Raw genomic sequence first — 27,514 nt, forward strand, 5'->3', positions numbered from 1 at the left:
ATGCATCATAGTGCAAGTTACCATCGCCAAGGGCACTGACACAACCCCATACCATGACAGACCCTGGGTTTTAGACTTGTTGCAGTCCTGAGGATCCTTGATGAGAGGTGCACGTCAGTGACGGCCACGGCGAGGGGCTATGCGTCCACGCATAGGGTGCGCCGTAGCACGCAGAAGTATAAATCAGCCTTATCTGTTGACACCTTGCGCTCCCAGTAAATAATACTAAGCATTTCAGTTGATGCAAGCATACGATTGAGCTCAGTGTGTCATATTCATCACATCAAAATTAGAACTCATGAAGCGTGATTAAACACACACTGAATATAGCAATGCAGTCATTATGAATATGTACATTTCCAGAAATCAATGACCCAGAACTCCTATGATTTGACATCATCAAACTATGCTTTAGTTGGTTTCATAAAATAATTTATTATTTACACTTCCTGTTACAATCTGCTCGCATATTCAGCATGACGGAGCCAATTCAAAGGCACTTCCATGTGTCCAGAAAACTGCGGTTTCACACTGCAAAGCGTGAGCTGTGTGTGTGTGTGTGTGTGTGTGTGTGTGTTTTGTTCAGTGTGAACACATTGGGAGGGCTTAAACCAACAGAGCACTTTTGATTTCCACAAATAAATCTGATTTCACTCAAAACATTCTATAAATGCACAGATAAGCATCATGTCTGGTGTGTTTAACAAGAACTGTTGTTGCAGATCTGAAATGTGAGGCTAAATAGGTTTTTAATTATTCCATTTGGGTCCAAGTATGGTGTATTTAAAAAAAAACACACCTCAATTCCTGCCATTTTTAGCTCTGAGTTTAGCTTTGGGCTGCTCCAATTCAATTCATCTTTATTTCTATAGCGCTTTAGAAGTTGTAGGAAATTGGAACTGTCAGTCCAGTTTAGCCAAGCCAATAGCAGAGCAGCAATTACTGGGGAGGCAGGGCTTAAGATAGTAAGGCCCCATCTGATTGGACTTTAGAAATTTAGATAACCAATGCATTATAAATGTAATGTGATCAGACACGTCTGCGATACGCAACTGCACTGAGGGGTATGCGGGTTCACGTTTTACTAAATAACTTAAATGCCAGTTTAATTTACCATAAAGACACCATTATCCAGCAAACAATATTAATGTGATGATAATAAAGGAATTCTGGAAAAATATCTTAGGAGTTAAATGTTAATAATGTCAAAATGCAGTCTTAGGGGGCCGTTCACACAGAACTGGTACTTTTCTATTGTTTTTCAATGTGAACGCACTTGATGGATGTGTGTGTGACCGTTACGCTCACATCTTGAATTATATGAAGCGCCGCGCACGTGAGCACGATGTTTTTAGACGCTGTGTCAAGTTAAAAGATCGACAACTTTCTCATGCGGCGGTGCTCATCACTGTCAGTTCCACAGCAGTGAGCCAATCACAAGAGCTCGGATGTGGGACGACATTTGCAAGTTTCTGTTTTGAGCTGCGTGTCCAGATTAAAAGAAAGTAAACTTTAAGCGGAATAAACGCACTACACATCAGTAGCGTATTTTAGATTCTCCAATCAAATGAAAGCAGAGGCGGGGTTTCTGTTGACATGAGTGCAGTGTTTGTGTTGTCAAGACGACTACGGAGACTTTTAAAGACGGAATGGAAACTATCGGTCGCAGTTTCGACTGATGCGGAGCTGTGGGGACTTCACCAATCCTGAATATCACAATATTATTAAAAGGCAGCTACTTCCCTGCATCCCATTAAAATAAAAAGCACAGCACACAGTGAAAAAAGCCAGTGCAGTGTGCCTGTCGTTCTCAGAACAGAAAAGTGCATTCGGTGCGGTCAGCACAGAAAAATGAGGAGGTCTTTATTGTAGATTGTGTGAGTGCTTCACGTAAAGCCTTGTTTGGAGCCGCTGTGGATGTTCTACAACAGTGCAGTTATGCTTGCAGTGTGAAACCGCTGTAAATGGGGACGTTCCATAGGTTTCCATTGTTTTTGTACTGTACAAAGTGTATTTTATATTTCCCTAACCCCACCATAAACCCTAAACCCCAACCCTCACAGGAACACACAGTTTTACTTCCTGTAAAATACTCATTCTGTGTGATTTGTAAGCTTTTGGAGAACTGCTGACGTCCTCATATTTCACCTTCCTGTAATACCAGTGTCATACCTGCTGTATGACATCCAGATTTGAGTCCTGATATGTCATTCACCACACAGCTGAACACACTTTCTGGAGCATCATGGACTGTGATGGTCCAGCCAGGCTTTGAGCAGTGGGATGTTCCTGTCCATCCAGAGGATGTTCTGCTGGATTTTCCTCCAGAGCCTGCTGAATACTGCGAAGCCCGGAGCCCTGATCCTGCGCCAGAGACCCAAAGAACAACTCCACCTACATCACAAACAAACAAAGATGGAGTCATTTTTTTTTTTTCTTCTCCCCCCTTATATATGTACTCTGACCATCCACCCAGTTACCTTTACATGCACACACACACACACAGCTGTTTGTGTGTGTGTGGACTATCCTGTCACAAAACGTGGTGAAAAGTCCTACATGAACGGTAATAGTTTGATTGCGGTGTTTCCATGTCTGTACTGCACTTTAATAATGCCACTAATATCTGCAGACTCCACACGTCTTAATCCAATCTCTCTTAGTTTGATTATGACCTTAATCGAATTAAGTTGATCAAAACTCGCTGTTTACATGGTCGACTCTTAATCGGAGGATTGTCTTAATCGCGTTCAAATCAAATTATTGGTGTCCATGTAAACATGCTCATTGTGACGTACCTCATCAAGCATTTCTTTGGTGGAGTATTGATCGGTGACTCCGACGACCACACGAGATATTGCTGACGAGCCCAGATCAAACCTGGAACGAGGATTTACATGCATTAATACAACTCCAAATCAGAAAAAAACGTATAGAAAACACAAATAAAAATGTACTTTGACGTGTTTCATTGCAGATAACACAACAAACATTAATTAATGTGTGTTTTTCTACAAAATAACCGGTCTTCCAACTTTGGTTCTTGCAGCACAGCAGTTTAGGGCTAGTAATCAGGTAAAATGGTTCAATAATAATGTGATTTAAAACAGGTGATGTCAACAGGCGATTGTAATTTTCATTGGTACAAAAAGGCATCCAAGAAAGGTGCTTTAGGAGCAAACGTTCAGCACACATCGCTGGCTGTGGAGGAAGAGAATACAGGTACTTGACTGGCCTGTCTGCAGTCCCGACCTGTCGCCGATAGAGAATGTGTGGAGTGGAAATGCGACAACGAGGATCCCGTACTTTTGCCCATCTGAAGACTTGGGACAAAATGAAACCTGAAACACTTCATCACTCGGTGTCTCCAGTCCCTAAACGTCTATTAAGTGTTGCGAAAAGGAACGGCAACATTACAAAGTGCTACAGTAAATGCTTTACTGTTACAACTATTCTTAAATGTGTTGCAAGAACCAAAATTGGACGACGTGTTTATTTAGAAAAACAATACAAACTCATTTTCTGGTGGATGTTAAAGCTGTTAACAATATATCAGACGGATCGTTTGCCACGCACTTTTTCACAAGTTTCCCCCAGTTGCTTTTCAGGAAGTCCCAGGCCAGTTTGAAACCTTTGGGGTTTTTACTGACGCTGATTAGCATCGACGGCAGGTCTTGAGTTTTCATGATCTCTCCTTCACTGCTTCTTTCCAAAAGCCTAGACGGTATGAGACACACCAAAAGGGATTAAGGATTGAAAACATGAGAAGTTCATCATGTTGATGTTGTTTTGGTTTTATTTCAATTTCATCACTTGTTCTTTAAAAATAAATCAATTGTGCTAAATAATCTGGGAACACACAATATGGGATTGCAGTCATGCAAAGGTGACTTGTTACATTTATTGAAATTTATAATAATCTTATTAATATAATAATAATAATAATATAACACATTTCTAATAATTTGCAAAAGCAAACAATTAAAAATATCAAACAGCAACACAAATAAATATCAAATGGAGAATTTCAATGTGTTTTAGAATCTTCATTCATTCATTTTCTTTTCATCTTAGTCCCTTTATTAATCTGGGGTCGCCACAGCGGAATGAACCGCCAACTTATCCAGCATTTTTTTTACGCAACGGATGCCCTTCCAGCCGCAACCCATTTCTGGGAAACATCCACACACACTCATTCACTACAGACAATGTAGCCTACCCAATTCACCTGTACCGCATGTCTTTGGACTGTGGGGGGAAACCGGAGCATCAGGAGCAAACCCATGCGAACGCAGGGAGAACATGCAAACTCCACACAGAAACGCCAACTGACCCAGCCGAGGCTCGAACCAGTGACCTTCTTGCTGTGAGGCGACAGCACTGCCTACTGCGCCACTGCGTCGCCCCTTGTTTTTAAATGTTAAAATATACATTTTGTGAATGTATATCACACATTTCTTCAGCCTGGTTTATACTAGATGCGTTCGCTAGTTCGCTTGAGTGTGCGTGTGGAGAATGTGACCTCATTGCGGTGTTTGCGGAGGTTTGCTTGGGTACGACAGTACACACATCTTTATGATACGTGATCATAGAGATAACCAGATCAATAATTCTTGGCTAAAAATTGCAACAGCAGCGGGAAAGGAGGAAAGTTTTTGTTAAAAGGTTTGGAAAAACCTGAGGGATGAGCCGTGGCAAAAGTGGAGACCCATGAACACAATCCCAGAATGTTTTTCCACCATACATAGGTTTTACACTGAAGTATATACCACAATTCAGAATTTAAAACAATTTAATAGTTACAAAACTATAATTAAGGAACAATTTATTTCTTTGATAACTGGAAAGTTGTAAGATCACTTTGACCCTATCGGTTTACAATATACTGATGCCCTGTTTCTAGGCTTTATTGGTGATAATGGACAGGAATGTTGGACCATTATTGCCTTTTAACATAAGAAGAGGACAGAAACTAGCCAGACAGTGATGTGTGAATTGTGGAGCGGGCTAAATCTAAATAAACATCTGTATTTTTTAGTAAGTATCATTTTTTTTTTGCTTTGATTCTTGCCATAATAAAAATATATATTTGTAGAGAAACCCATGTTCTCTGTTATTAATATTTTAATCAATTTTAATAAGTAAAAACTGTCTGAGATACAAACAAAAGCAACTGATGCATCAAAGTTTGATTTAAAAACATCTTGAATGGTTATAAAAATCCTTATAATCAATAAAATAATTAATAAAAAATAATAAGTTTAAAAACATCAATATATTAATGATATGACGTTGTTCTGAAAACGCTCTGCTTCTCTGTTCATTCCGTCTGACTCTTAAGGTGGGTTTCTTTTGACTGCCCCCTGTTGTTTAAAAGAATATCACAACGGCGAATGCGGGAAGTATAAAAGCCTCGTCCATTTCATGAGGTGTGCGTGCAGTCAGCAGGAGGTCTGTGACGCGGTGCCAGGTGAAAGTATAAATCCAGCTTAAGGAAAAGTTTGCCGAAGCATTAAGCCTAAATAATGAAATCTCTATGGACCCCTGCTGGATATATGTGGAAATTACACTGTCTGTTTTTAACAAAAACTCAAAACCGGTTTTCTCTAACCAGCAGTAAGGTGGGATTTTATCCCTTAAAAATATGAGCCAACATCCAGAAACCTTTTAGTTTACATTTTGGTCAGAATTTTAGAGAAGTTTTTGTAATTATGGTCGTTGTTTTTATTAGTCGTAGTTTTTGGTCGTAGTTTTTTGTAATTATGTCCGTAGTGTTTGTGTTGTAAATGGGTAAAAACAATATAAATCCACAAAAACAGCCTAAATGCAAAGCTGAGAAGCAGATGTAAATATTATATAGTCATGTAATTCCTTATGTAATTGCTCTGTAAAAGTTTGGGGTCCATATGACCCCAAGGAACCTGAGTGTGATTTTTTGGGGGGGGATTTTTAAAGTCCATGTGAAATCAAAATTCACAACGTGTGCTAGCTCACATTGTTATTCTTAAGGTCAATAATTAATCCATGCAAGTTAATTCCACTGGAAAAAAAAGTGTTTGTTGTGGTAATCTTTAGTCAATTCTGACCATTTACTTCTGTGGGGGTCCTTCTGTTGACGTCAACCAGAGGGCTTCCATACAGTAGCAACTGCATATTATACCCTCTCTTACCATTAGTTGCTAAGAGGGAACGATGCGCAAAAAAGCCCCGCCTCCTACTCAATATTCCGTCTCAATTGGAAGTACATCACAATCATTCATTCATTCATTCAATTTCCTTTGGCTTCGTCCCTTAATTCATCAGGGGGTCACCACAGTGGAATGAACCACCAACTTATCTAGCATATGTTTTACGCAGCAGATGCCCTTCCAGCTGCAACCCAGTACAGGGAGACATCCACACACACTCGCTCATACACTACAGCCAATTGTAGCTTATTCAATTCACCTCTAGCGAATGCGTGGAGTTTGCATACAGAAATGCCCACTGACCTAGGCCAGGACTCGAACCAGCGATTTTCTTGCTGTGAGGCGACAGTGCTAACCACTGAGCCACCATGCCGCCCTGTACATCAACATATTGAAATAATTCTGTTTCACGTGGACTTCAAGGGTTATTGTCGGGTTTGGGTGAACTTTAGCTGCTTTAGACTCACCACTGAAGCTTGTGAGCTAACGGACTGTACGAGAGGGCGGCTTTAATCATCCACTTCTCTGATGGAGAGACGGATCGCTTGTATTTCTCTAACAAAAAGTCCCAGCCTTCGTCTGTTCGCGCCCCTTCAGTGTAGACCACCAAACTGACGTCGGTAGGAAGCCTGAAACAAATAACACAACCATCATGTTTGGAATGAACAGTTTGAGGGTGCACATCATTCCAGGCTTTGATTACGATATAAAGTATTATGGCGATATTGAGCTAAGCTGCAAAAAAGATTCGTTTGACACTCAGAAGAACCAAAATAATACTTGGTGTTCTGTGTATATACACATTCAGAGAAGAGAAATGCTTTAAAACAGATTCATTTGCAAAAGCAATATAAGGTACAAAAGGATAACACTTTATAATATCATAGTAAAACGTTAGGTAATGCATTCAAATGAACAGTGAGAGGTAACCAAATACTGCAGCTATAAGTTGAGTTAATAAAACAAATACTGAATTTTGAAATAATTTTGATAAAAGGATTACGGCTTTTTAATGTGTCAGTAGAACGGCTGACAGGAATACTCGCTCCTGATTGGTCAGTTGTGACATTACAAGGTATGTTATTCTTAGATAACAACCACTGAATAACAATTCTTCGATATACGGAGCTAATAAAGAAAATAACAGAATTTCGAATCACCTTCACCATCGGTTAAAATATTCACATCCATATACTTGCATCCACACTCGTATATATCTGCTCGTCTGTCAAGCTTCTTTTTTTCTGCCGTCTTGTGAATTAATAACATGTAAAGTAATATCGTTCAGGGAGTTCATTTTCTGTCAGCTTTGTTATTTTGACTGTTTGGCGCCATCTTGTGTCTGAATAATGCGCAGGTTAGTGTATACTCCATCAGCTGTTTTCATTTCTGTCAGCTTGTGTTTTAGACTGTTTGGCGCCATCTAGTGTCTGAATAATGCACAGGTTAGTGTATACTCCATCAGCTGTTTCTGTCAGCTTTGTGTTTTAGACTGTTTTGGCACCATTTTGTGACTGAATAGTGCACAGGTTAGTGTATACTCCATCAGCTGTTTTCATTTCTGTCAGCTTTGTGTTTTAGACTGTTTGGCGCCATCTAGTGTCTGAATAATGCGCAGGTTAGAGTATACTCCATCAGCTGTTTTCATTTCTGTCAGCTTTGGTGTTTTAGACTGTTTGGGCGCCAATCTAGTGTCTGAATAATGCACAGGTTAGTGTATACTCCATCAGCTGTTTTCATTTCTGTCAGCTTTGTGTTTTAGACTGTTTGGCGCCATCTAGTGTCTGAATAATGCGCAGGTTAGTGTATACTCCATCAGCTGTTTTCATTTCTGTCAGCTTTGTGTTTTTGACTGTTTGGCGCCATCTAGTGTCTGAATAATGCGCAGGTTAGTGTATACTCCATCAGCTGTTTTCATTTCTGTCAGCTTTGTGTTTTAGACTGTTTGGGCGCCATCTAGGTGTCTGAATAATGCGCAGGTTAGAGTATACTCCATCAGCTGTTTCTGTCAGCTTTGGCGTTTAATTAAAGAATTAATAACTATTATGGCTCAGAGCAATGTTTTGTGTGTAATGTTATGTTTTGTGGCAAGTAGTCATGTAATAAGCAGGATAAAGTACATCCAGCATGGTTGTTTTTCGCAGAATAAAGTCCTTCAGTCCTATACATCAGTGCTCCCCTTTGCGTCGGGCTGTAGATAATCCTGTCAGGCTTTATTCTAAGATAACAGCCTCCTGGATGCACTTTGGCCCTAACACAACTAAGAAATGAACATCACTTAAGATAAATAAATGCTTTGTAGCTTGCATTACATTGACTTTAGTTAATTAACTGATGTTAACAAATGAAGCCTTACTATAAGCCCCGCCTCCTACTCAATATTCCATTTCAGTACATCAACATACTAAAAACAAAGCTCAGTATAAATATATTGAAGTCAAAACTCAACTCTTTACCACTTTTGCCATCAGACTCCTTCCATTTGTGAAAGAGCTGTGTGGCGGTGCTGACGCAGGAACGGGTAGCGGCGGACACACGCAAAGAGCAGCAGATAATTCCTAAGCATTCCGCTCGGACACAGACCCGTCATCAGACCAGCTCTGCCGGTCAATCAGCGGCTGGAATAACTTCACTAGATGACCCTGAAAAACACAACAAAACAGTCTGTCCAAAATATATGCTCTTATTTGCACCTTATATCTAAAGGGACGGGTGGCACGGTGGCTCAGTGGTTAGCACTGTTGCCTCACAGCAAAAAGGTGGCTGGTTCGAGTCCCGACTGGGCCAGTTGGCATTTCTGTGTGGAGTTTGCATGTTCTCCCCATGTTGGCCACAGAGTTTCCTTGCGGTGTTCCAGTTTCCCTCACAGTCCAAACACATGCGTTGTAGGTGAATTGCGTAGGCTAAATTATCCGTAGTGTATGAGTCTGTGTGAATGGGTGTTTCTCAGTACTGGGTTGCAGTCGGAAGGGCATCCACAGCGTGGAACATATGCTGGAGTAGTTGACGGTTCGTTCCGCGGTGGCGACCCCTGATAATAAGGCACTAAGCCGAAGGAAAATGAATGAAATTATATATGTCGCCTTATACTTCAGTTCCTCGTCAAATCTTCTGACCAATCAAATGCTCTCTAGTATCTGACATGTCCCGCCCCCTTTAAGACGCTTTACATTTGATGTCCTTGAACTCAACCACTCTCACTTGCAGAGCTGGGATGAAAACAAAATTCTATTGGCTGTTTTTTAAAGGGAGGAGCTACTCCACATTTCAAAGCACTTTGAAGCTTTTTAGTTCAGCAATATCATTTGTTGTTCGTCCTAAGGGGGCTAGGTCTCTGTTAGTTTGTTTGTTTGTTTCTGTTCAATAAATACTTTTGTTTGTACTGCATTTGGAAACGTCCTTTACCCATTTTCGCTACATCCATAACTTTTTAAATTCCTACTACAGATGCTTTTTCCAGGGTTCTCCAGAATATCTTGTTTGGTGTTCAACAGAAGAAAGAAACTCACTAAACTTCAGAACTACTTGAGTGTGAGGACATTTGTTCGATTTTTGAGTGAACTATATGAACTTGAGTTGTTATCTGTTACAATAGTTCATTCATTCATTCATTTTCTTTTCGGCTTAGTCCCTCCATCAATCCGGGGTCGCCACAGCGGAATGAACCGCCAACTTATCCAGCACATTGTTCTACACAACGGATGCCCTTCCAGCCGCAACCCATCTCTGGGAAATACAATAGTTCAGTGAATAATAATTTTAGCATAATAGTTTATTAATTTATTTTCCTGTGGCTTAGTCTCTGATTTATATGTGGCCGCCATAATGGCAAATTTTGCTTATCTAACTCACCTATAACGCATGTCTTTGATCTTTGGGGGAAACCGGAACCACCTGGAGGTGCACCCGACAATGCTAACCACTGAGTCACTGTGCTGTCGCTAATTATTATTCATTCATTCATTTTCTTTTCAGGTTAGTCCCTTTATTAATCTGGGGTCACCACAGCGGAATGAAACCGCCAACTTATCCAGCACGTTTTACGCAGTGGATGCCCTTCAAGCTGCAAACCCATCACTTGAAAACATCCATACACACTCATAAATTACGGACAATTTATCTTACCCAGTTCACCTATACCACATGTCTTTGGACTTGTGGGGGAAACCGGAGCACCTGGAGCAAACCCCACGCCAACACTGGTAGAACATGCAAACTCCACACAGAGATGCCATCTGACCCAGCCGAGGCTCAAACCAGCGACCTTCTTGCTGTGAGGCGACATCGCTACCCACACTGCACCACCGTGTAGCCCGCTAATTATTCGTTAATAATAATTCATTATAGTAATGAGTTCACAAAACGAAAAGAACGATTCTGGAATGCAAATGAATGAATTCTATTAAAATGGAATCAACACCTTTCATTTTGTTTAGGTATGTTTTGGTTTATCAGTTTAAGCATCAGCGTGATGTGCCCTGATGTTTCTTCATATGTATTGTTTTACTTTCTCATCTTTATTTTGGCAGATTCAAACACATTCTGTGTACTGTTATATAGTAAATTAGATTTGTGTGTCGAGCTTCTGTGATTACATTTGTGATTTCTGCATTGTGGAAATGATGTTTTTGTCTTGCTTAGCTATGTTAAAATATCTAAATATGTAACACGACATCAAATATCTGAATATGACACTTCATTTGAATATTTAAAAATATTCCACATTTCATCTTTAGCTGGACGGATTGTCTGCATTGATACCTTGAGCTGGTTCTCCAGTTCCTGCATGTTTCTCTTCTCCATGAGTTTGTAAAGCGGCACCAGTTCACTGAAGCCCTGCGTCACCGGCATGATCTCTGACTCTTTACTGAGATACAAACTCAGATTCAGAGCTTTATCCAGAGGGACCTTCTCAACGCTGAGGGGAAGACAAACAGATTAATTATCAGGTCATCAATTATCTGGCTCTGAAATAAAATAAACTAGTTGAAGAACTTTTTTTTTCTAAATAGTTTTTTTTTGGCTGGAAAAAATATGTTAATTTTTTTTCTTTTCTAAATTGTATTTTTTCAAAATTATTATTCTTGATGAAACAAAAAAAAAAAAAAACGTACTCATTATCAGGACATCAATTATCTGTCTAAAATAAAATCAAATCAATAAAAAAAAATAAAAATAAAAAAATAAAATAAAATAATAAAATAAAATAATAAAATAAAATAAATAAAAATAAAATAAAATAAAAATAAAAAAAATAAAAAAATAAAATAAAATAAAATAAAATAAAATAAAAAAATAAAATAAAATAAAGAAAAATAAATAAAAAATAAAATAAAACAAATAAAATAAATAAAATAAAATAAAAAATTAAAATAAAATAAAATAAAATAAAAAATTAAATATAAAAAAAATAAAATAAAATAAAATAAAAATAAATAAAATAAAATAAAACATTAAAATAATAAAAAAAATAATAAAATAATAAAATAAAATAAAATAAATAAAAAAGGCGACACGGTGGCTCAGTGGTTAACTCAATTCAATTCGACAGTTAACACTGTCACCTCACAGCAAGAAGGTCGCTGGTCCCGGTTTCAGTCTCGGCTGGGCCAGTTGGCGTTTCTGTGTGGAGTTTGCATGTTCTCCCTGTGTTGTTGTGGGTTTCCTCCGGGTGCTCCGGTTTCACCCACAGTCCAAACACATGCGCTATAGGAGAATTGGGTAAGCTAAATTGGCCGTAGTGTGTGTGTGAATTAGTGTGTTACCCAGTACTGGGTTGCGGCTGGAAGGGCATCCATTGTGTAAAAGATATGCTGGAATAGTTGGCGGTTCATTCCTCTGTGGTGACCCCTGATAAATAAAGGGACTAAACTAAAGGAAAAATGAAAATAAATAAATAAATAAATAAATAAATAAATAATAAATAAATAAGTTGAAGAAACAGTTTTTTCTAAATGGTATTTTTTTCTAAAATATTGTTTTTACCCCCTAGTTTGGCTAAAATAAAAATAAAATGTTATCTAAAATAAAAAAATAATAAAATAAAATAAAACGAAACAAGATATTGCGATGTTTCAGATTAGATATCGTACCATGCCAAATTGGTCAACATCGCCCAACCCTAGTGAGTACACCCTGAATGTCACTTTAAGCTGTATAGTTCTGTATATAATCTGAAGTGTCTTGAAGAATATCTAGTCTAATATTATTTACTGTCATCATGACAAAGAGAAAATAAATCAGTTATTAGAGATGAGTTATTAAAACTATTATGATTAGAAATGTGTTGGAGAAATCTGCTCTCTGTTAACAGAAATTGAAGGACAAAAATATACAGGGGGGCTAATACTTCTGACTTCAACTGTATATGTACTCTATTCATGAAAGCACAGACCTGACCAGCTGGAAGATGTCATGTATGAGACTGGCTCTGTCGTTGCTGCTGAACACAGTGTGGTTCATTCGGAGCTGCTTAATCAAACAATCCCAGCCTCCAGACTCATAATGCACAATATAATATCCTCGCAGATCCACGTTGAATTTAATCCACTCCACCTTCTCTGGCAGGTAAAACACATCTGCAGGCACACACAAGAGTTCAATCTCAGCACAGCTGAAGGTAAGATGAGTGGGTTTAATATTTGATCATGTGACGCAGCAAACCTCTTTCAGTTTTCAGCAAGAAACGCTGCACTGCATTACTGCCGCTGGTGATGTACGTCAGAGGAACCTGCCACAGGAAGCTTGATGAACTGGGAGACATGAAAAATACAGAGGATCAATATAAAAACTAAACTATACTAATAATAATATAATGATAGTAATACACCATGAATGTGTCTGGTTGTGAGTACTAATTTAAATTTAGAAAACTATTCTTAACTATTATTATTACTATTATTATTAAAAAAATGATCAAGAATCTGGGTCTGAAATAAAACAGAATGTTAGGACAGAATGTTAGCCTGGTTGTCTCACAGCAAGAAGGTCGCTGGTTCGAGTTAGTAGGCATTTCTGTGTGGAGTTTGCATGTTCTCCCCATGTTGGCGTGGGTTTCCTCCGGGTTGCTCCGGTTTCCCCGACTAAACTAATAGGGTTGTATGAGTGGTGTATATGAGTGTGTACAGGTGGTTTCCAGTACTAGGTTGCGGCTGGAAGGCCATCCGCTGTGTAAAACATGCTGGAAAAGTTGGCGGTTCATTCAGCTGTGGCGACCTCTGAAAAAGGCTGCACTCACACTATGCTATCCGAACCGTGCCCAGGCCCATTTCCTGGATCTTGAGAAGTGTGAGGCACTCATTCAGTTGGAAGAGGTGTGCCTGAGCACGGTTCACTTGGGCTTTGGGGGCAGTACGCTTGTTTGTGAGTGCAAAGCGCGTCTGAGCCCAATACTAAAAGCGAGACTTTTAAGGGCCTGTTTCATATGTGTTTATTAATCATTCTTACTGTTCAATGAACGCAAAACTGTTGTAGATTATTAAAGACGCAAACCCCTCACTTGCACCACAGCTGCACCTTCAGCAAACCTTCTAATACCTGCAGCATGAGGACTTCATGATTGTTTATGAGCGTCAACAGTGGCTGATCTGTTCGTGTCTGCGTGTCACTGCATCTCAAATCACTAAAACGATAGAACTAAAGAAATCTCCACTGTGCTGAGCGAGAGCGCTTCTTTAACTGAACAGCGCATCATCGATGACGTAAGCGTGCCCAGGCCCGAATGCCATGTGAGTGCGGGCCGTCTGGGGAGACGGGAGGGGGGACAAGCGTGCTTTGGCCTGGTTCAATGCAACTGTACACAGTGTGAGTACACCCTAACCTGAAGGAAAGGAAATGAAAATATTCCTCAATCATTTTTTTTTCCTAAATTGTTATTCTTACTTTCATATTATCTGAAATAAAAAAAAATAACACAAATTACAGGGCTGTCTAAAATACTTGATTCTGATTGGTCAATTGCAACACTCCAAGATATGAATAAGAATTTCAAGAGTTCACACTGAGCTGATGATTGATTATAAAGCGTGTTTGGCATGCTGTCCCGGGAGAGAGCCCTGAGCTCATAAGATCCTCGAGCCTGGGGCTCCCTCCCATTTGCAAGGTGAGAGGGGAGTTTGAGCTCAGGTAGATCTGGAGAACTCCCCTGCTGTAGTAGCTAATGAACAGATAGTGATCGCTCTTGAGAGATAACTACTTACTAGGAGCATGTCTATGGTGCCGATTTGGATTAGTCGATTAACTTTGTGTTTTTGGATGGTGGGAGGAAACCGGGGAACCCGGGGGAAACCCACGTGAGCATGAGGAGAACGTGTAAACTCTGCACAGAAACGTCGTCTGGCTTGGTAAGGACTAGAACCAGTGATGTTTTTGCTGTGAGGCAACAGTAGGGGTAGATGGGGGGGATTCTTCAAAACGAAGATGGCTGTTTTATGGAATTAGAGTATTTATAGTGGCTTAGGCATCGTCTGATTGGTGAATCATAAATTGGATAATGCGAGACCAGCCGCAAGCAATCATAAGCACGTGATCCTCTCGACATTAGTTTATAAATAAACCACATAAAAATAAAAAACTATAATAAAAAAATCACTCATTCTTCTCAATACAGAGTGAATGTGTTCAGAATAGCACCTCTGTCTTTGTGTCGTGTCCTTTTGAAGGCCAAATACAGAAACAGAAGAAGCTCTGTGGAATAGCAGCGTTTGAGCTCCATTTTAGCTTTCTCTGCTGTAACATTTCAGCGCCTCTGGCCACGCCCCTTCGCAGCGCAGAGTGTGTGCGCACGGTGAATGCGTGTAACCTGAAGTGTTTGTGATCTCACCAACCCGAATGCATTTTTTTGTAGTCCCCAAACTTTGTTCACTGTAGGCTTCGCTAAGATAACTCTGTAAAAGCCAATGTCTTCCTTTGCATTAAACAGAGCGTCTTACATTCAGAGATGTTGTTTATGTTCACAAAGCTACATTACACATCAACTAAAGTTTAACACATGATATCGTAGTGGACCATCCGTATACGACTTAACATGGCCTTACTTTGAAGATTCTGCTCCTTTCAGGAAGCGCTCCTGTTTAAGAGTGACCTCTTGACCTTTGACCTCCACAGTGATTAACGGAAAGCCCTCCTGCAGAGTCCAGGTGTCCATGATGGCTCCAACGTCAACACTGTCCTCCTTGAACCACTTCTGCCAGAACAGGTTTTAATGATTACTTAAAGGGATAGTTCACCCAAAAATGAAAATTGACGCATTATTTACTCACCCTCGAGCGGTTCCAAACCTGTTCTGTTGAACACAAAAGTATAACCACAGACTTTCATAGTCAGAAAAACAAACACTATGGAAGTCAATGGTTACTCGTTTACAACATTTTTCAAAATATCTTCTTTCCTGTTCAACTCAAACAGGTTTGGAACCACTTGAGGGTGAGTAAATGTTGACAGAATTTTCATTTTGGGTGAACTATCCCTTTAATACTCTGATTTATTCAAGTTGAAATTTAGGGAGGAAACATTGTAAAAGTAAGCCGAATATCCCAAATACACAAATTATTTGAACACATTAAAATATTCGAATCATTTGCTGCAGCACTTACAGAGGCTGGCGTTTCAGCCGTGCTTTTGGAGCAGAATCCGTCAAGTTTTAGTCTCCCTGAATCCAATCCATCTGAAGTGCAGATCTGAAGAGATTGAGAAGCATTGGGTCTCAACAGCAAGCATTTAAATGACTGAATAACTCAGACAGAGGTCACTCACATTGGTAAGACTCTCCCAGAGGTGTGCGTTGACTGTGTTCTGGTAGCTGTGTTTCTTCAGGTAATTTATAATACCATACTTGAACACCTCCGGAGTCAGAAAATCCCTCAGCATATTCAGGATACACGCGCCCTTGAGAGATGATTAACCATCAGTTAGGAAGGAAATGATTAATATAATCAAAATGTATATATAGGCTGATATGTGCGCTATTTAAAAACCACCATCTTCGGCTGACAGTTTGTGATTGGCCAGAAGCTTTATTTTTTGATATACTCTGACACCATTAAACCCCTTAACTTCCACTCCTTTTCGCACAATTTCTTTGGTTAAATTGTGTTTCTTTCACTACTGTAAGCAAATTTAAAGGGTTTTTTTTTGTAATGTAATGTAATGTGTATGGTCATACACCCAGAGCGCTTTACAATCATGAGGGGGGGTCTCTCCACACCACCACCACCAGTGTGCAGCATCCATTTGGATGATGCGACGGCAGCCATAGGGCAACGCTGCCAGTGTGTTCACCACACACCAGCTGTAGGTGGAGTGGAGAGACAGTGATAGAGAGAATTCAGTGGATGGGGATGATTGGGAGGCCATGATTGTAAGGGCCGGATGAGAGACTTTGGCCAGGACACCGAGGCTACACCCATACTCTTTTCGAGAAGTGCCATGGGAGTGCCATTTAATTCTTTGTATAAAAGGCTTTTTTGGTAATGGCTCTTGTATGGAGAACGGCGTTGCCTTGCTCAGGTGTCATTTTTCCCAGACTTCAACAGAGTCTTCAAATTTTGGGTCTCGTCCGTCAACTCTGATCTTTAGTTCTTTTTTTCTACTGGCTTCAGCTCAGGTGATTGGCTGGGCCATTCTAGCAGCTTTATTTTCTTTTCTCAAAGCATTTGAGAGTTTCCTTGTCTGTGTTTGGAATCATTGTTTTACTTAAATGTCAACCTTGGTTTCACCTTCATCATCTAGTATTGTACACTAGGTGTTGCTGAAGCAGCTAATATTCATTTAGACTGATAAGGTTGCTGAAGAACTACTGAAATATTTCAGCTGCTGTCTGGGCTTTCCCTGCATTTCTACACCTCCCTTTCTTCTTGTGTTCAAGACTTCTACCCTATGTCATTTCATTTTATTACACATAACTTCATTTGTAAACTAATTAGATTTGTTTTGTTTGCATGAATGGATTTATTTGGTTGTTATCAACATCTGGTGACAATTTCAAGTCAACAGCACCTTTAGAGATATTTTTTCTGAGAAAAGTGGTCGCATGATCTCCACATGAAATACGCAGAATGGCTTGGAAAACAGAAATATTCCTGATATTGCCACAAGCGTTTGTTTATTGTCTTCATATTAAATCCATTCCTCCACCTCTACTTTTTTATTCTCTTTGCAGTCCTGCAGTGATGGCTGACAGCAGCTGACATCTTTTCTTCAGTAAATTTTATATGGAGATTCTGCACGTGTTTGCCTTCTAGTGTCAAGTATAAATGAAATAATAAAATGTAGTTTTCTTTGTATGTATGGATTACTTTAGCTGTTGCTGATATCTAGTGACAATTTCTAGTCAACAACACCTTTAGAAACGGGTTTTCGAAGAAGATGGCTACCGTATTTTAATAAAGGTTAAAGGTTAACCCATAAAAGGTACCTTCCGATAGGAAACGTCATCAAACATTTCGCTGATCTCTGCGGGATTCTCCACTGGAGTGGAAACGGGGTGTGAGGAGCTCAAAGAGTCCACAGATAAGGCGGTGAAGCACTTCTCCAGGAAATAATCATTCTACAACAGAAACAGAGTCAGATCAAGTACAGCTACTTATCAGCCAAAATCTATCAATGACGTCCATCCTTCAATCAATCAATCAATCGATCAATCAGTCAATCAATCAATCAATCAATCAATCATTCAATCTATCCATCCATCCGTCCGTCCGTCCGTCCGTCCGTCCGTCCGTCCGTCCGTCCGTCCGTCCGTCCGTCCGTCCGTCCGTCCGTCCGTCCGTCCGTCCGTCCGTCCGTCCGTCCGTCCGTCCGTCCGTCCGTCCGTCCGTCCGTCCGTCCGTCCGTCCGTCCGTCCGTCCGTCCGTCCATCCATCCATCTATCTATCTATCTATCTATCTATCTATCTATCTATCTATCTGTCTATCTATCTATCTTGAGAGCTCAGTGTTTGGACTTTCAGCAGTGAAAATTAAACCACACTGAACTGAACTTAACTTCTGAACTCTGAAAACTGGACTGACACAGTTTCAATTTACCAGAACTTTTACGTTAAGCTGCTTTGACACAGTCTACATCGTAAAAGCGCTATAGAAACAAAGATGAATTGAATCAAAAGTCGTAGAGAAATGTCGTCTCACCACTTGCAGCTCAGGGTGAGTGATGTTGACGGACACATACTCCATGAACTTGGCAAAGCCCTCGTTTAACCACAGGTCGTTCCACCACTGCATTGTGACCAGGTTTCCAAACCACTAGAAAGAAAAACAACATAATTCATAATGATAACAATACAAGGATAATGTTGCTCAATTCTAAAAATGCTAACTATATAAAACTAATTTGAATCAATATGTAATCTCCAAGTACAGTATGTTTCTGTTTAGGTAATTATGCAGCGTCACATGATCATGAGTCAAATTTAATAAGAAAAAACATGGAAAAACATCTCTTCCTGTCAAATTTAAGCACTTTTCAGATGCAGTTTTAAAGATTTCCAGCATAATTTCACATTTCAGAGAGCAAATTTCAAGAGCGGCAGTTCTGTGGGCACAAATGCCTTGTTGATGCCAGAGGTCAGAGGAGAATGGCCAGACTGGTTCCAGCTGATAAGACAACAGTAACTCAAATAAGCACTCGTTACAACCGAGGTCTGCAGAAGAGCATCTCTGAACACACAACACGTCCAACCTTGAGGCGGATGGGCTACAGCAGCAGAAGACCACACCGGGTGCCGCTCCTGTCAGCTAAGAACAGGAAACTGAGGCTACAATTCACACAGGCTCACCAAAACTGGACAATAGAAGATTGGAGAAATGTTGCCTGGTCATTTCTGCTGCCACATTCAGATGGTCGGGTCAGACTTTGGCATCAACAACATGAAAGCATGGATCCATCCTTCCTTGTATCAACGGTTCAGGCTGGTGGTGGTGGTGTAATGGTGTGGGGGATATTTTCTTGGCACACTTTGGGCCCATTAGTACCAATTGAGCATCGTGTCAACACCACAGCCTACCTGAGTATTGTTGCTGACCCTGTCTATCCCTTTATGAGCACAGTGTCTCCATCTTCTGATGGCTACTTCCAGCAGGATAACGCACCATGTCATAAAGCGTGAATCATCTCAGACTGGTTTCTTGAACATGACAATGAGTTCACTGTACTCAAATGGCCTCCACAGTCACCAGAGCTCAATCCAATAGAGCACCTTTGGGATGTGGTGGAACTGGAGATTGGCATCATGGACGTGCAGCCGACAAATCTGCAGCAACTGCGTGATGCTATCATGTCAATATGGAGCAAAATCTCTGAGGAATTTTCCAGTAACTTATTGAATCTGTGCCATGAAGGATTAAGGCAGTTATGAAGGCGAAAGGGGGTCCAACCTGGTACTAGTAAGGTGTACCTAATAAAGTGGCATGTGAGTGTACCTCATTACATTGTATTATATGCTGTTTGTTCTAGTATTCTAGAGTGCAGTATAGTATTCTAAGGAATGAAAATCTTTAGTTGAATAACTTTCATTTACTGTTTTTTTTTAAGATTAACTTATTTTAATCGAAATATTTCATTATTAATACCCATTTAATACAATCAATTATTATCAAAGCAAGACATTTTCAGCAGTTTCAAGCACTTTATCTAAAATCTAAGTTTGTTTGAAAACTTTGAAAACACTAGGTTAAAATTGAAGCATTTTCAAGGATTTCCAGCACCCCTTACGAACCCTGAGAAAATGTCTGTCTGGCCGTGCATTTATCATTGCTTGGACTGAATTAGTAATATAAAAATCAACCTGATGGGCTAGTTCGTGAGCGATGACTTTGGTGATGCCTAATTTGTCAGAGGAAGAAGATTTCTCTGGGTCAAAGAGTAAACCGGACTCTCGGTACGTCGACAGACCCCAGTTCTCCATAGCACCTGACTGGAAATCCGGGATGGCCGCGAGATCTTTAAGTAAAAAATAATTATAGACACAATTCAGTTCTAAAAATGGTCAGATTACAGTTTGGTAAACAAATGTGTTCATGCTAGATTTTAAAGGGATAGTTCACCCAACAATGAAAAATCGCTCATCATTTACTCACCCAGCATTTGTTCCAAACGTATTTGAGTTTGAGATTAACAAAAAAGAAGATGTTTTGAAAAATGCTGAAAACTGGAAGCCATTAGCTCTGTTTTATCCAAAGAACGTGAATTACATTTATGCCGAAAACTGGAATATCGGAATAAACATTTGTGAATAAAGCATCCAGTGAGTCAAAGAGAACAAAGCTGTCATTTCCTGCCAAACTGGCTCTAAATATCAAAAAGAAAAATGGCGTGTACTGCAGTAGGAAAAGCCACTGCGTATGATACATTTCCTGCGCCTAAGAAAATGAAATAAGTGTTCGGTGGCTTTTGGAGGTGTTTTTGGCAAAACAGACAGACACTCAAGACAGTTCTGGAGGTAGTAGTAGTAATAATAATAATAATAATAATAATACTGTGATGACAAAGAATTTTAGAATGACCAAAGCAACATTTCAGATGTTTTACAATGTGCTCGATCAACTGGTTTGTCCATTAATGGTGTCCAGTTGTGCGAAATTGTATCGTCGCAGGAATTAAATTGTAATTTTATACAGCACAATGAATAAGAACTCAGTTAACAATAAAAGGACGTTTCGGCCAATGTGCGTTTGTGGAAACATGGATATACTTGAATTGTGACACCAATAAAGGGTGAACAACTTACATTTCTATGGTAAGTTAAATTCAAACAGCACTCATGAGTGGTGATGGCGAAAATAAAAATGCTATAAATTGTTCTTTCTTCATTCATGGACTTGCTCAACATGTGATGCTTCATATTTGTTTATTTTTGAGTTGTGCATGGACATAAATTAAGGTTTTGTTTAAACCTGTATTATTTATAGTAATGTATTAAAATACAAATAATAATATAGTGTTAGTCGTAATACTATAATGTCATTTATAGTAATACAGTAGCAAATGCATTTTTAAAAAGGCTTTTTGAGATATATATGCACATCCAAATGGCTCTTTACAAAAATACATTTGCCGTCGGTGCAATAGCCTAGTGGTTAGCGAGCTGACATTTGGTGCAATAGCACATCAGGGCGTCCTGAGTTCAAATCCCGGCTCGAGGACATTACCCTACCCCTCTCTCTCTCCAACTTCACTTCCTGTCTCAATACTGTTCTATCTAATAAAGGCTAAAAATAAATCTTTAAAACAAAACACACACATTTGCTAAAAAAAATAAAGGGTTCCCGACCCCTGGGCTAGAATAAAAGCAGTTTTTAATGGTTTTAAAGCCATTTTAAGGTCAGTATTATTAGCCCCTTTAAGCAATATTTGTTTTGGATTGTCTACAGAACAAGCCACTGTTATGCAATGACTTGCCTAATTACCCTAACTTGTCTAATTAACCCAGTTCAGCCTTTAAATGTCACTTTAAGCTGAATACTAGTGTCTTGAAGAATATCTAGTCTAATATTATTTACTGTCATCATGACAAAGATAAAAGAAATCAGTTATTAAAGATGAGTTATTAACACTATTATGATTATAAATGTGTTATAATTCAGGAGGAATAATAAATCTGACTTCAATCATACGAGAATAAGATAATAATGGGTAGTAAGCACATGAGGGCGAGTAAACTGGGTAAATTTTCATTTGTGAGTGAGCAATGCCTTAATCATGCATACCATTTTCAGTAGCAAAACTTTCACACTCACCGTGTTTGGGAAGCGGATACGGGATGTCAAAATACTCATCATAAAAGTCGAGCATTGTGACGGCGGTGTCGAGAGCATACTCTGCTTGACCGATCTTCTCAGGAACTGTATACACTGATATCTGCAATAAAATCAGGATATGAAGAGCAGGCTGTTTTGTTGAGGTCTGGTTACGTTTGAAAGTGCATTTATTGACTTGCCTCAACTCCATGCTGGCTTTTTTTACTGATGGAGTCGAAATCGCTGATGATGAAGGCCACTAGGTAGGTGCTCATCTTTACCGTGGTGTCAAATTGATCCTCCAGAATCCCGTCCGCCAGCTCTACAGTTCTCAGCTATTGGGAGACATAAGCTTCAGCATTAGAATGTATTTAGATGAAATAGTCTGAAAATGTTTGTTCATTTATTTTCCATCGGCTTAATCTCTGATTTATCAGGGGTCACCACAGAGGAATGAACCACCAACTATTCCAGCATAAGTTTTATGCAGTGGATGCCCTTCCAGCCCCAACCCAGTACTGGGAAACACCTATACACTCTTGCATTCACACACACTCATACACTACGGCCAATTAAGTTTATTCAATTCACCTACAGCGCATGTGTCTGGACTGTGGAGGAAACGGGAGCACCTGGAGGAAACCCACGAAAATACTGTGGTAAAATACATTTCCATATATTAAAGACAACAATGTAATTTAATGTTGTGCGTCTTGTCTAGTGTGAGACCCACTTCATAACGTTAATCAATCAGGAAGTGAAGATCATCAGCCAGATCTTATCCGTGGTGAGTTTACAATGGCATGACAGGTCACACTGAATGCATCTTTGCTTCTAAAAACTCTTGATGCGGCACTCACCAATGGGGTTAAAAAGACACAAGGTCCATGAGATGCGATATTATGAATATGATGTAATAACGGCAATAACAAACCGATTAGAAATAGGAAAACAATGTGTTATGATAAGCACATGAAGATACATCATATACCTCAGAATATCTGGACACAGCCACAAAGAGCGCATCCCCCACTATGATATAACGGTAAATAAAGCAGTTGCCATGGCAACTTTCTACTATAAACAGAAGCTGGGATTGTTTGCCCCTGCCTCCGAGCTCTTCTGGTTGGTCCACTGCTGTGGAACTGACAGTGATGAGCTGCGCTTCATGCATGACGCTTCAAAATATGCGAGACGCGAGTGTAACGGTCACACACGTCCGTCAACAATGTGTTTACATTGTAAAACAATAGAAAAGTAGCACGTTGGAGAGAAAAAGCACATTCTATGTGAACGGCTCCTCATTTAAAATGAAAAAGTCCCTGTGCATAAAGCCCATTAGGCCGATAAATTATGTCGATAAATATCATTTGGTTGAACCACTTCACATGCTTGCTGTAGTCCACTTTTTTGTTATTTTACTGGTATTTATTAAATTTTTATTATATATTATAATGTAATTTATTTAAAGTAATTTTTGATTACTGTTATTTAGATTTCGTTATTGTTCAGTGACTTGTGTCTATACAAATTATTTATACACTTTTTGTCCGGCACTAGATTTTTGTCACGATCCCCAGCGATCAACTCCTGGCAGATCGCTAGTGAACTACACGTCACATTAACGAACTACAAATCCCATCATGCCATTTCACACACACCAGTTGCCGATCACTGCTGATGAGACACACACACCTGAAAACTGTGATCGCTGATAATTCAGACTATTTATGCACCACACATACACCAGTTCAGTGTTGAGTTTTTGTATGTTTGTTGTAGTGAGTCTTCTAGAGCAGTGTTTCCCAACCCTGTTCCTGAAGGCACACCAACAGTCCACATTTTCAACCTCTCCCTAATCAAACACACCTGAATCATCTTATTATAACATCAGAAGAGACTCCAACACCTGAAGTTAATGGGTCAGATAACGGAGACATCCAAAATATGTACTGTTGGTGTGCCTCCAGGAACAGGGTTGGGAAACATTGTTCTAGAGTTTCTTTTTGTATGCATAGTTTTTGACCTTAGCCTTGATTTTTGACTATGATTTGGATTGCCTCTATGCACCAGCTACTCCTGAACTTACCTTTGCTTTCCTGTACAATTAATCTTATTAAACTGCCACTTGTATTCTTATCTCTGTTGTCCTCTACTCACTACATCAAGTGACAATTTTATTTATATGAAAAAGAAAGTTAGAGTTATAAAACAATAGAATTGTTTTAATAGAATAGAATATATTAATAAAGTTCAGAGATCAGGTAAAACACACCTGAAGCTAAGGTTTTTAAAATAAAATCAGTTTTTCACTGTATGTGTTTGACTTTTTTTTACAATCATGCAAAAAGAGTTTAAATATTCCTATTTATAGGCTAATATATCAGCCTCCAAATCTAAAGAGTTCTGCAGATTTCCATTTATAATCGATTTACTTATGTGGATATGTGTAAATATATATATATTTTTTGGTTTTTATATTAATTTCTGTAATATCATTAACTAATATCAAAATGTTTCTATGTTTAATTAATAAAACAGTTTGTAAAAGTATATTTTCTGTCTTTTAGTAAATATATCAGACACTTGCTTTGTTTATAAAGACAAATGGATCTAATTACATTTGTATTGTAAACTTTAAATAAAAGTTTTTTGAATGTTTTAAGCTTTTAGTGTCAATACTTGCAAAATCATTCTGCATAAATCCAACGATTTTTTTTCCTAAATTATGCACAGAAATAGCAAAAAATGTGCGCAGATTCTGTCTGGCCCTGACTATCGGTTATCTGTCTCGGTCAAAAATTCATATCGGCGCATCCTTATAATCAACCAATTCTTTCCTGAAATATTGTATCTATTTTTTTATAATTCAATTCACCACATGGATGCACTTTAAGCACTCTGCATAAGATATCTGGTGATTTTTCAGATTTTTATAGTGTGATTTTTGATGAAATACTATATAATGAATACGAATGAAATTAATTTTACTTGAACCCAAATTTTTTTTTACATAATAAAAGTAAATATCGTGCACCTTGGGCATGTTTGAGATGGATATGTGCCTTGATTCTCTGCGCACGCGGATGGTAAAGTTGGCTTTGAATGCAGGCTCATCGAAACAAGGAAAGGCAGCTCGAGCATGTGTCGGCTCAAACTGAGTGGACGCCAACATCCTATAGGAAGAAAAAAAATACATCACTTTAATGGGGTTTAACCCTTTAATGCTAATTCACATACACCACCAGTCAAAAGTTTGAAATTAGTAAGATTTTTTAATGTTTCATACATTTATTCTGCTCACAAAGGCTGTATTTATTTAATTAAAAACACAGTAAAACTGTGGAATCTGAAAATGTTATTGCAATATTAAAGAGTTGTTTTACGTTGTTTTATTGAACGTAGTTCTACATTCTGTAATTAATTCTTGTGGTTTAAAACTGAATTTTAAGCATGCTAGTCTTCAGTGTCACATAATACTTAATATTCAGGTATTTTGATTATATCAAGAGCGGCATGGTGACTCAGTGGTTAGCACTGTTGCTTCACAACAAAAAGGTCGTTGGTTTGAGTCCCAGCTGAACCAGTTGGCATTTCTGTGTGGAGTTTGCATGTTCTCCCCGTGTTGTCGTGGGTTTCCTCCAGGTGCTCCAGTTTCCCCCACAGCCCAAACACATATTTCTGCAGGGAATTTTGTACAATTTTGGGAGTATCATAACTAAAAACTTAATTAATGAAATAAAAAATCATATCTTTTTAACTCTTATTTAATGTTTACAATTTACCCCACAGTCCAAAGACATGTGTTATAGGTGAATTGAATAAACTAAATTGGCTATAGTGTGAGTGAATAAGTGTGTATGAGTGTTTCCCAGTACTGGGTTGCAGCTGAAAGGGCACTCCTCTGTGTAAAACATATGCTGGATAAGTTGGCAGTTCATTCCGCTGTGGTGACCTCTGATGAATAAAGCGACTAAGCCGAAGGAAAATAAATGAATGAATAATGGAGCAGCAAGTCATCACATTATAATGATTTCTGAAGGAACATGCGACACTGAAGACTGATGATGATAGTAAAAATTTAGCTTTGAATGACAGGAATAAATGAAACATGACACTACATTAAATAACAAAACAGTTATTTAAAATTGTATTAATATTTCACAGTTTCTACTGTATTTTTCATCAAATAAATGCAGCCTTGGTAAGCAGAATTGGCTTCATTTGAAACGATAGTCTCAAACTCAATTCCTGGAGGGCCACAACTCTGCATAGTTTAGCTTCAACCACCTCCAACTCACACCTGTTACTATCTCTACTAGTCTTGAACCACTTAGTTGGATCAGCTTGTGTTTGATTGGGTTGGAGCAAAACTGTGCAGAGCTGCGGCCCTCCAGGAATCAAGTTCAAAAATCTTCTGACTGCTAGTGTATATATTTTGAACCAACAATGTATTTGTCTTACCTAACCTCCCCTCTATTGTAGTGTATTGGCCTTTATAAAAGCCATGGAAGCTGTCAGATAAGTTGGCATAGAACTCCAAATGCACCACATGGCTTCCTTTCTCAAAAGTGAAGCCTTCAGAGATGAGTGCAATTTGCTCATTGGCTTCAAACTCACTGATCTGAAGATCCTGATGATGATGATGTCTGGAGCCTAAAAGACGAGCTTTGGAGATCTGGAGGTTCTTGCTGTGAAGGATGATGGATCTGGTGTCCTGTTTTACCTCTATTTGGATCTGAACCTCTCCAGTAAACGTAAGAGAGGTCAAGTTAGGGTGTATGAGGAGGTCATAATGCTGGGGTTTGACAATTTCTGGTAACCTCATCTTATCCCAGGGAAAAGGCAGCACGGTTTTGTTCATGTTGACGGTCATGGCATGGTTGCCAGCAAAAAGAGCACAGAACAAAGCTACTGGTGTACAATAAAAATACTTTGCGAATAATAACATGGCGGAAAATATGAGTTTAACGTCAGCTTTCTGAATGTTTAATTAGGATATGTGCTCTTGTTACTTGATTAACACACATGAGATAGTGTGTGATGTTAGACGTCACAAAGGGACATATATGCGCTCACGAATTTACGACATTAATTAAAATAGGCGAAGAAAAGCTTCGAACAAACCTGCACGAGATATCCAATCTGTAACGTGAATGAAAGTGAAACTACGCAGTTGTCCTCAAACTCGTATTTCCTGGTTTGTCAGAGGTCTAATTTTACCCTTATACTATAGTATTATGTGCTATAACTGCATGTACATATTATATAGTTTTAGAAATATCGAATAACGTTATCTTTGTTTAAATAAACAGGGTTTTAAACGTTGAGGCGAACACTATTCCTCATGAATATTAATTACGTAAAGTGCCGTAAGCGAATCACAGTGCGGGCTGTTGAATATTAACAAGCTTACGTTCGTCGAAGCATGAATTTGTTCACCATGAAACGTCAACAAAATCGTTAATATTAATGAGCTACGCTTTATAGCTGAAAAAAAAACAGCGGCCTCTGTCGCAGCGGGTCAAAACACTTATTACAAAATAGATCAATAAATAACAGTTTCAAAATCGATTATTTACACTTTATTGGTC

At 39.0% G+C, this 27,514-nt stretch overlaps 1 protein-coding gene across 1 annotated transcript; it reads right to left on the reverse strand.

Moving 5' to 3' along the window:
• Positions 1–2,223: 2,223 nt before the first annotated feature.
• On the reverse strand, positions 2,224–26,954 carry LOC130236677 (endoplasmic reticulum aminopeptidase 1-like). Its single transcript, XM_056467428.1, is given in 19 exon segments — positions 2,224–2,321; positions 2,323–2,394; positions 2,799–2,880; positions 3,577–3,717; positions 6,656–6,817; positions 8,760–8,830; positions 10,950–11,106; positions 12,583–12,766; positions 12,852–12,940; positions 15,224–15,372; positions 15,782–15,865; positions 15,942–16,073; positions 17,602–17,733; positions 18,315–18,428; positions 19,970–20,124; positions 21,921–22,041; positions 22,121–22,255; positions 24,958–25,096; positions 26,390–26,954. Coding segments are annotated over 19 exon segments (2,679 nt in total). The 5' UTR covers positions 26,872–26,954; the 3' UTR covers positions 2,224–2,243.
• Positions 26,955–27,514: the final 560 nt, after the last annotated feature.

This window comes from Danio aesculapii, chromosome 10 (assembly GCF_903798145.1).
Source record: "Danio aesculapii chromosome 10, fDanAes4.1, whole genome shotgun sequence".
NCBI lineage: Eukaryota > Metazoa > Chordata > Actinopteri > Cypriniformes > Danionidae > Danio > Danio aesculapii.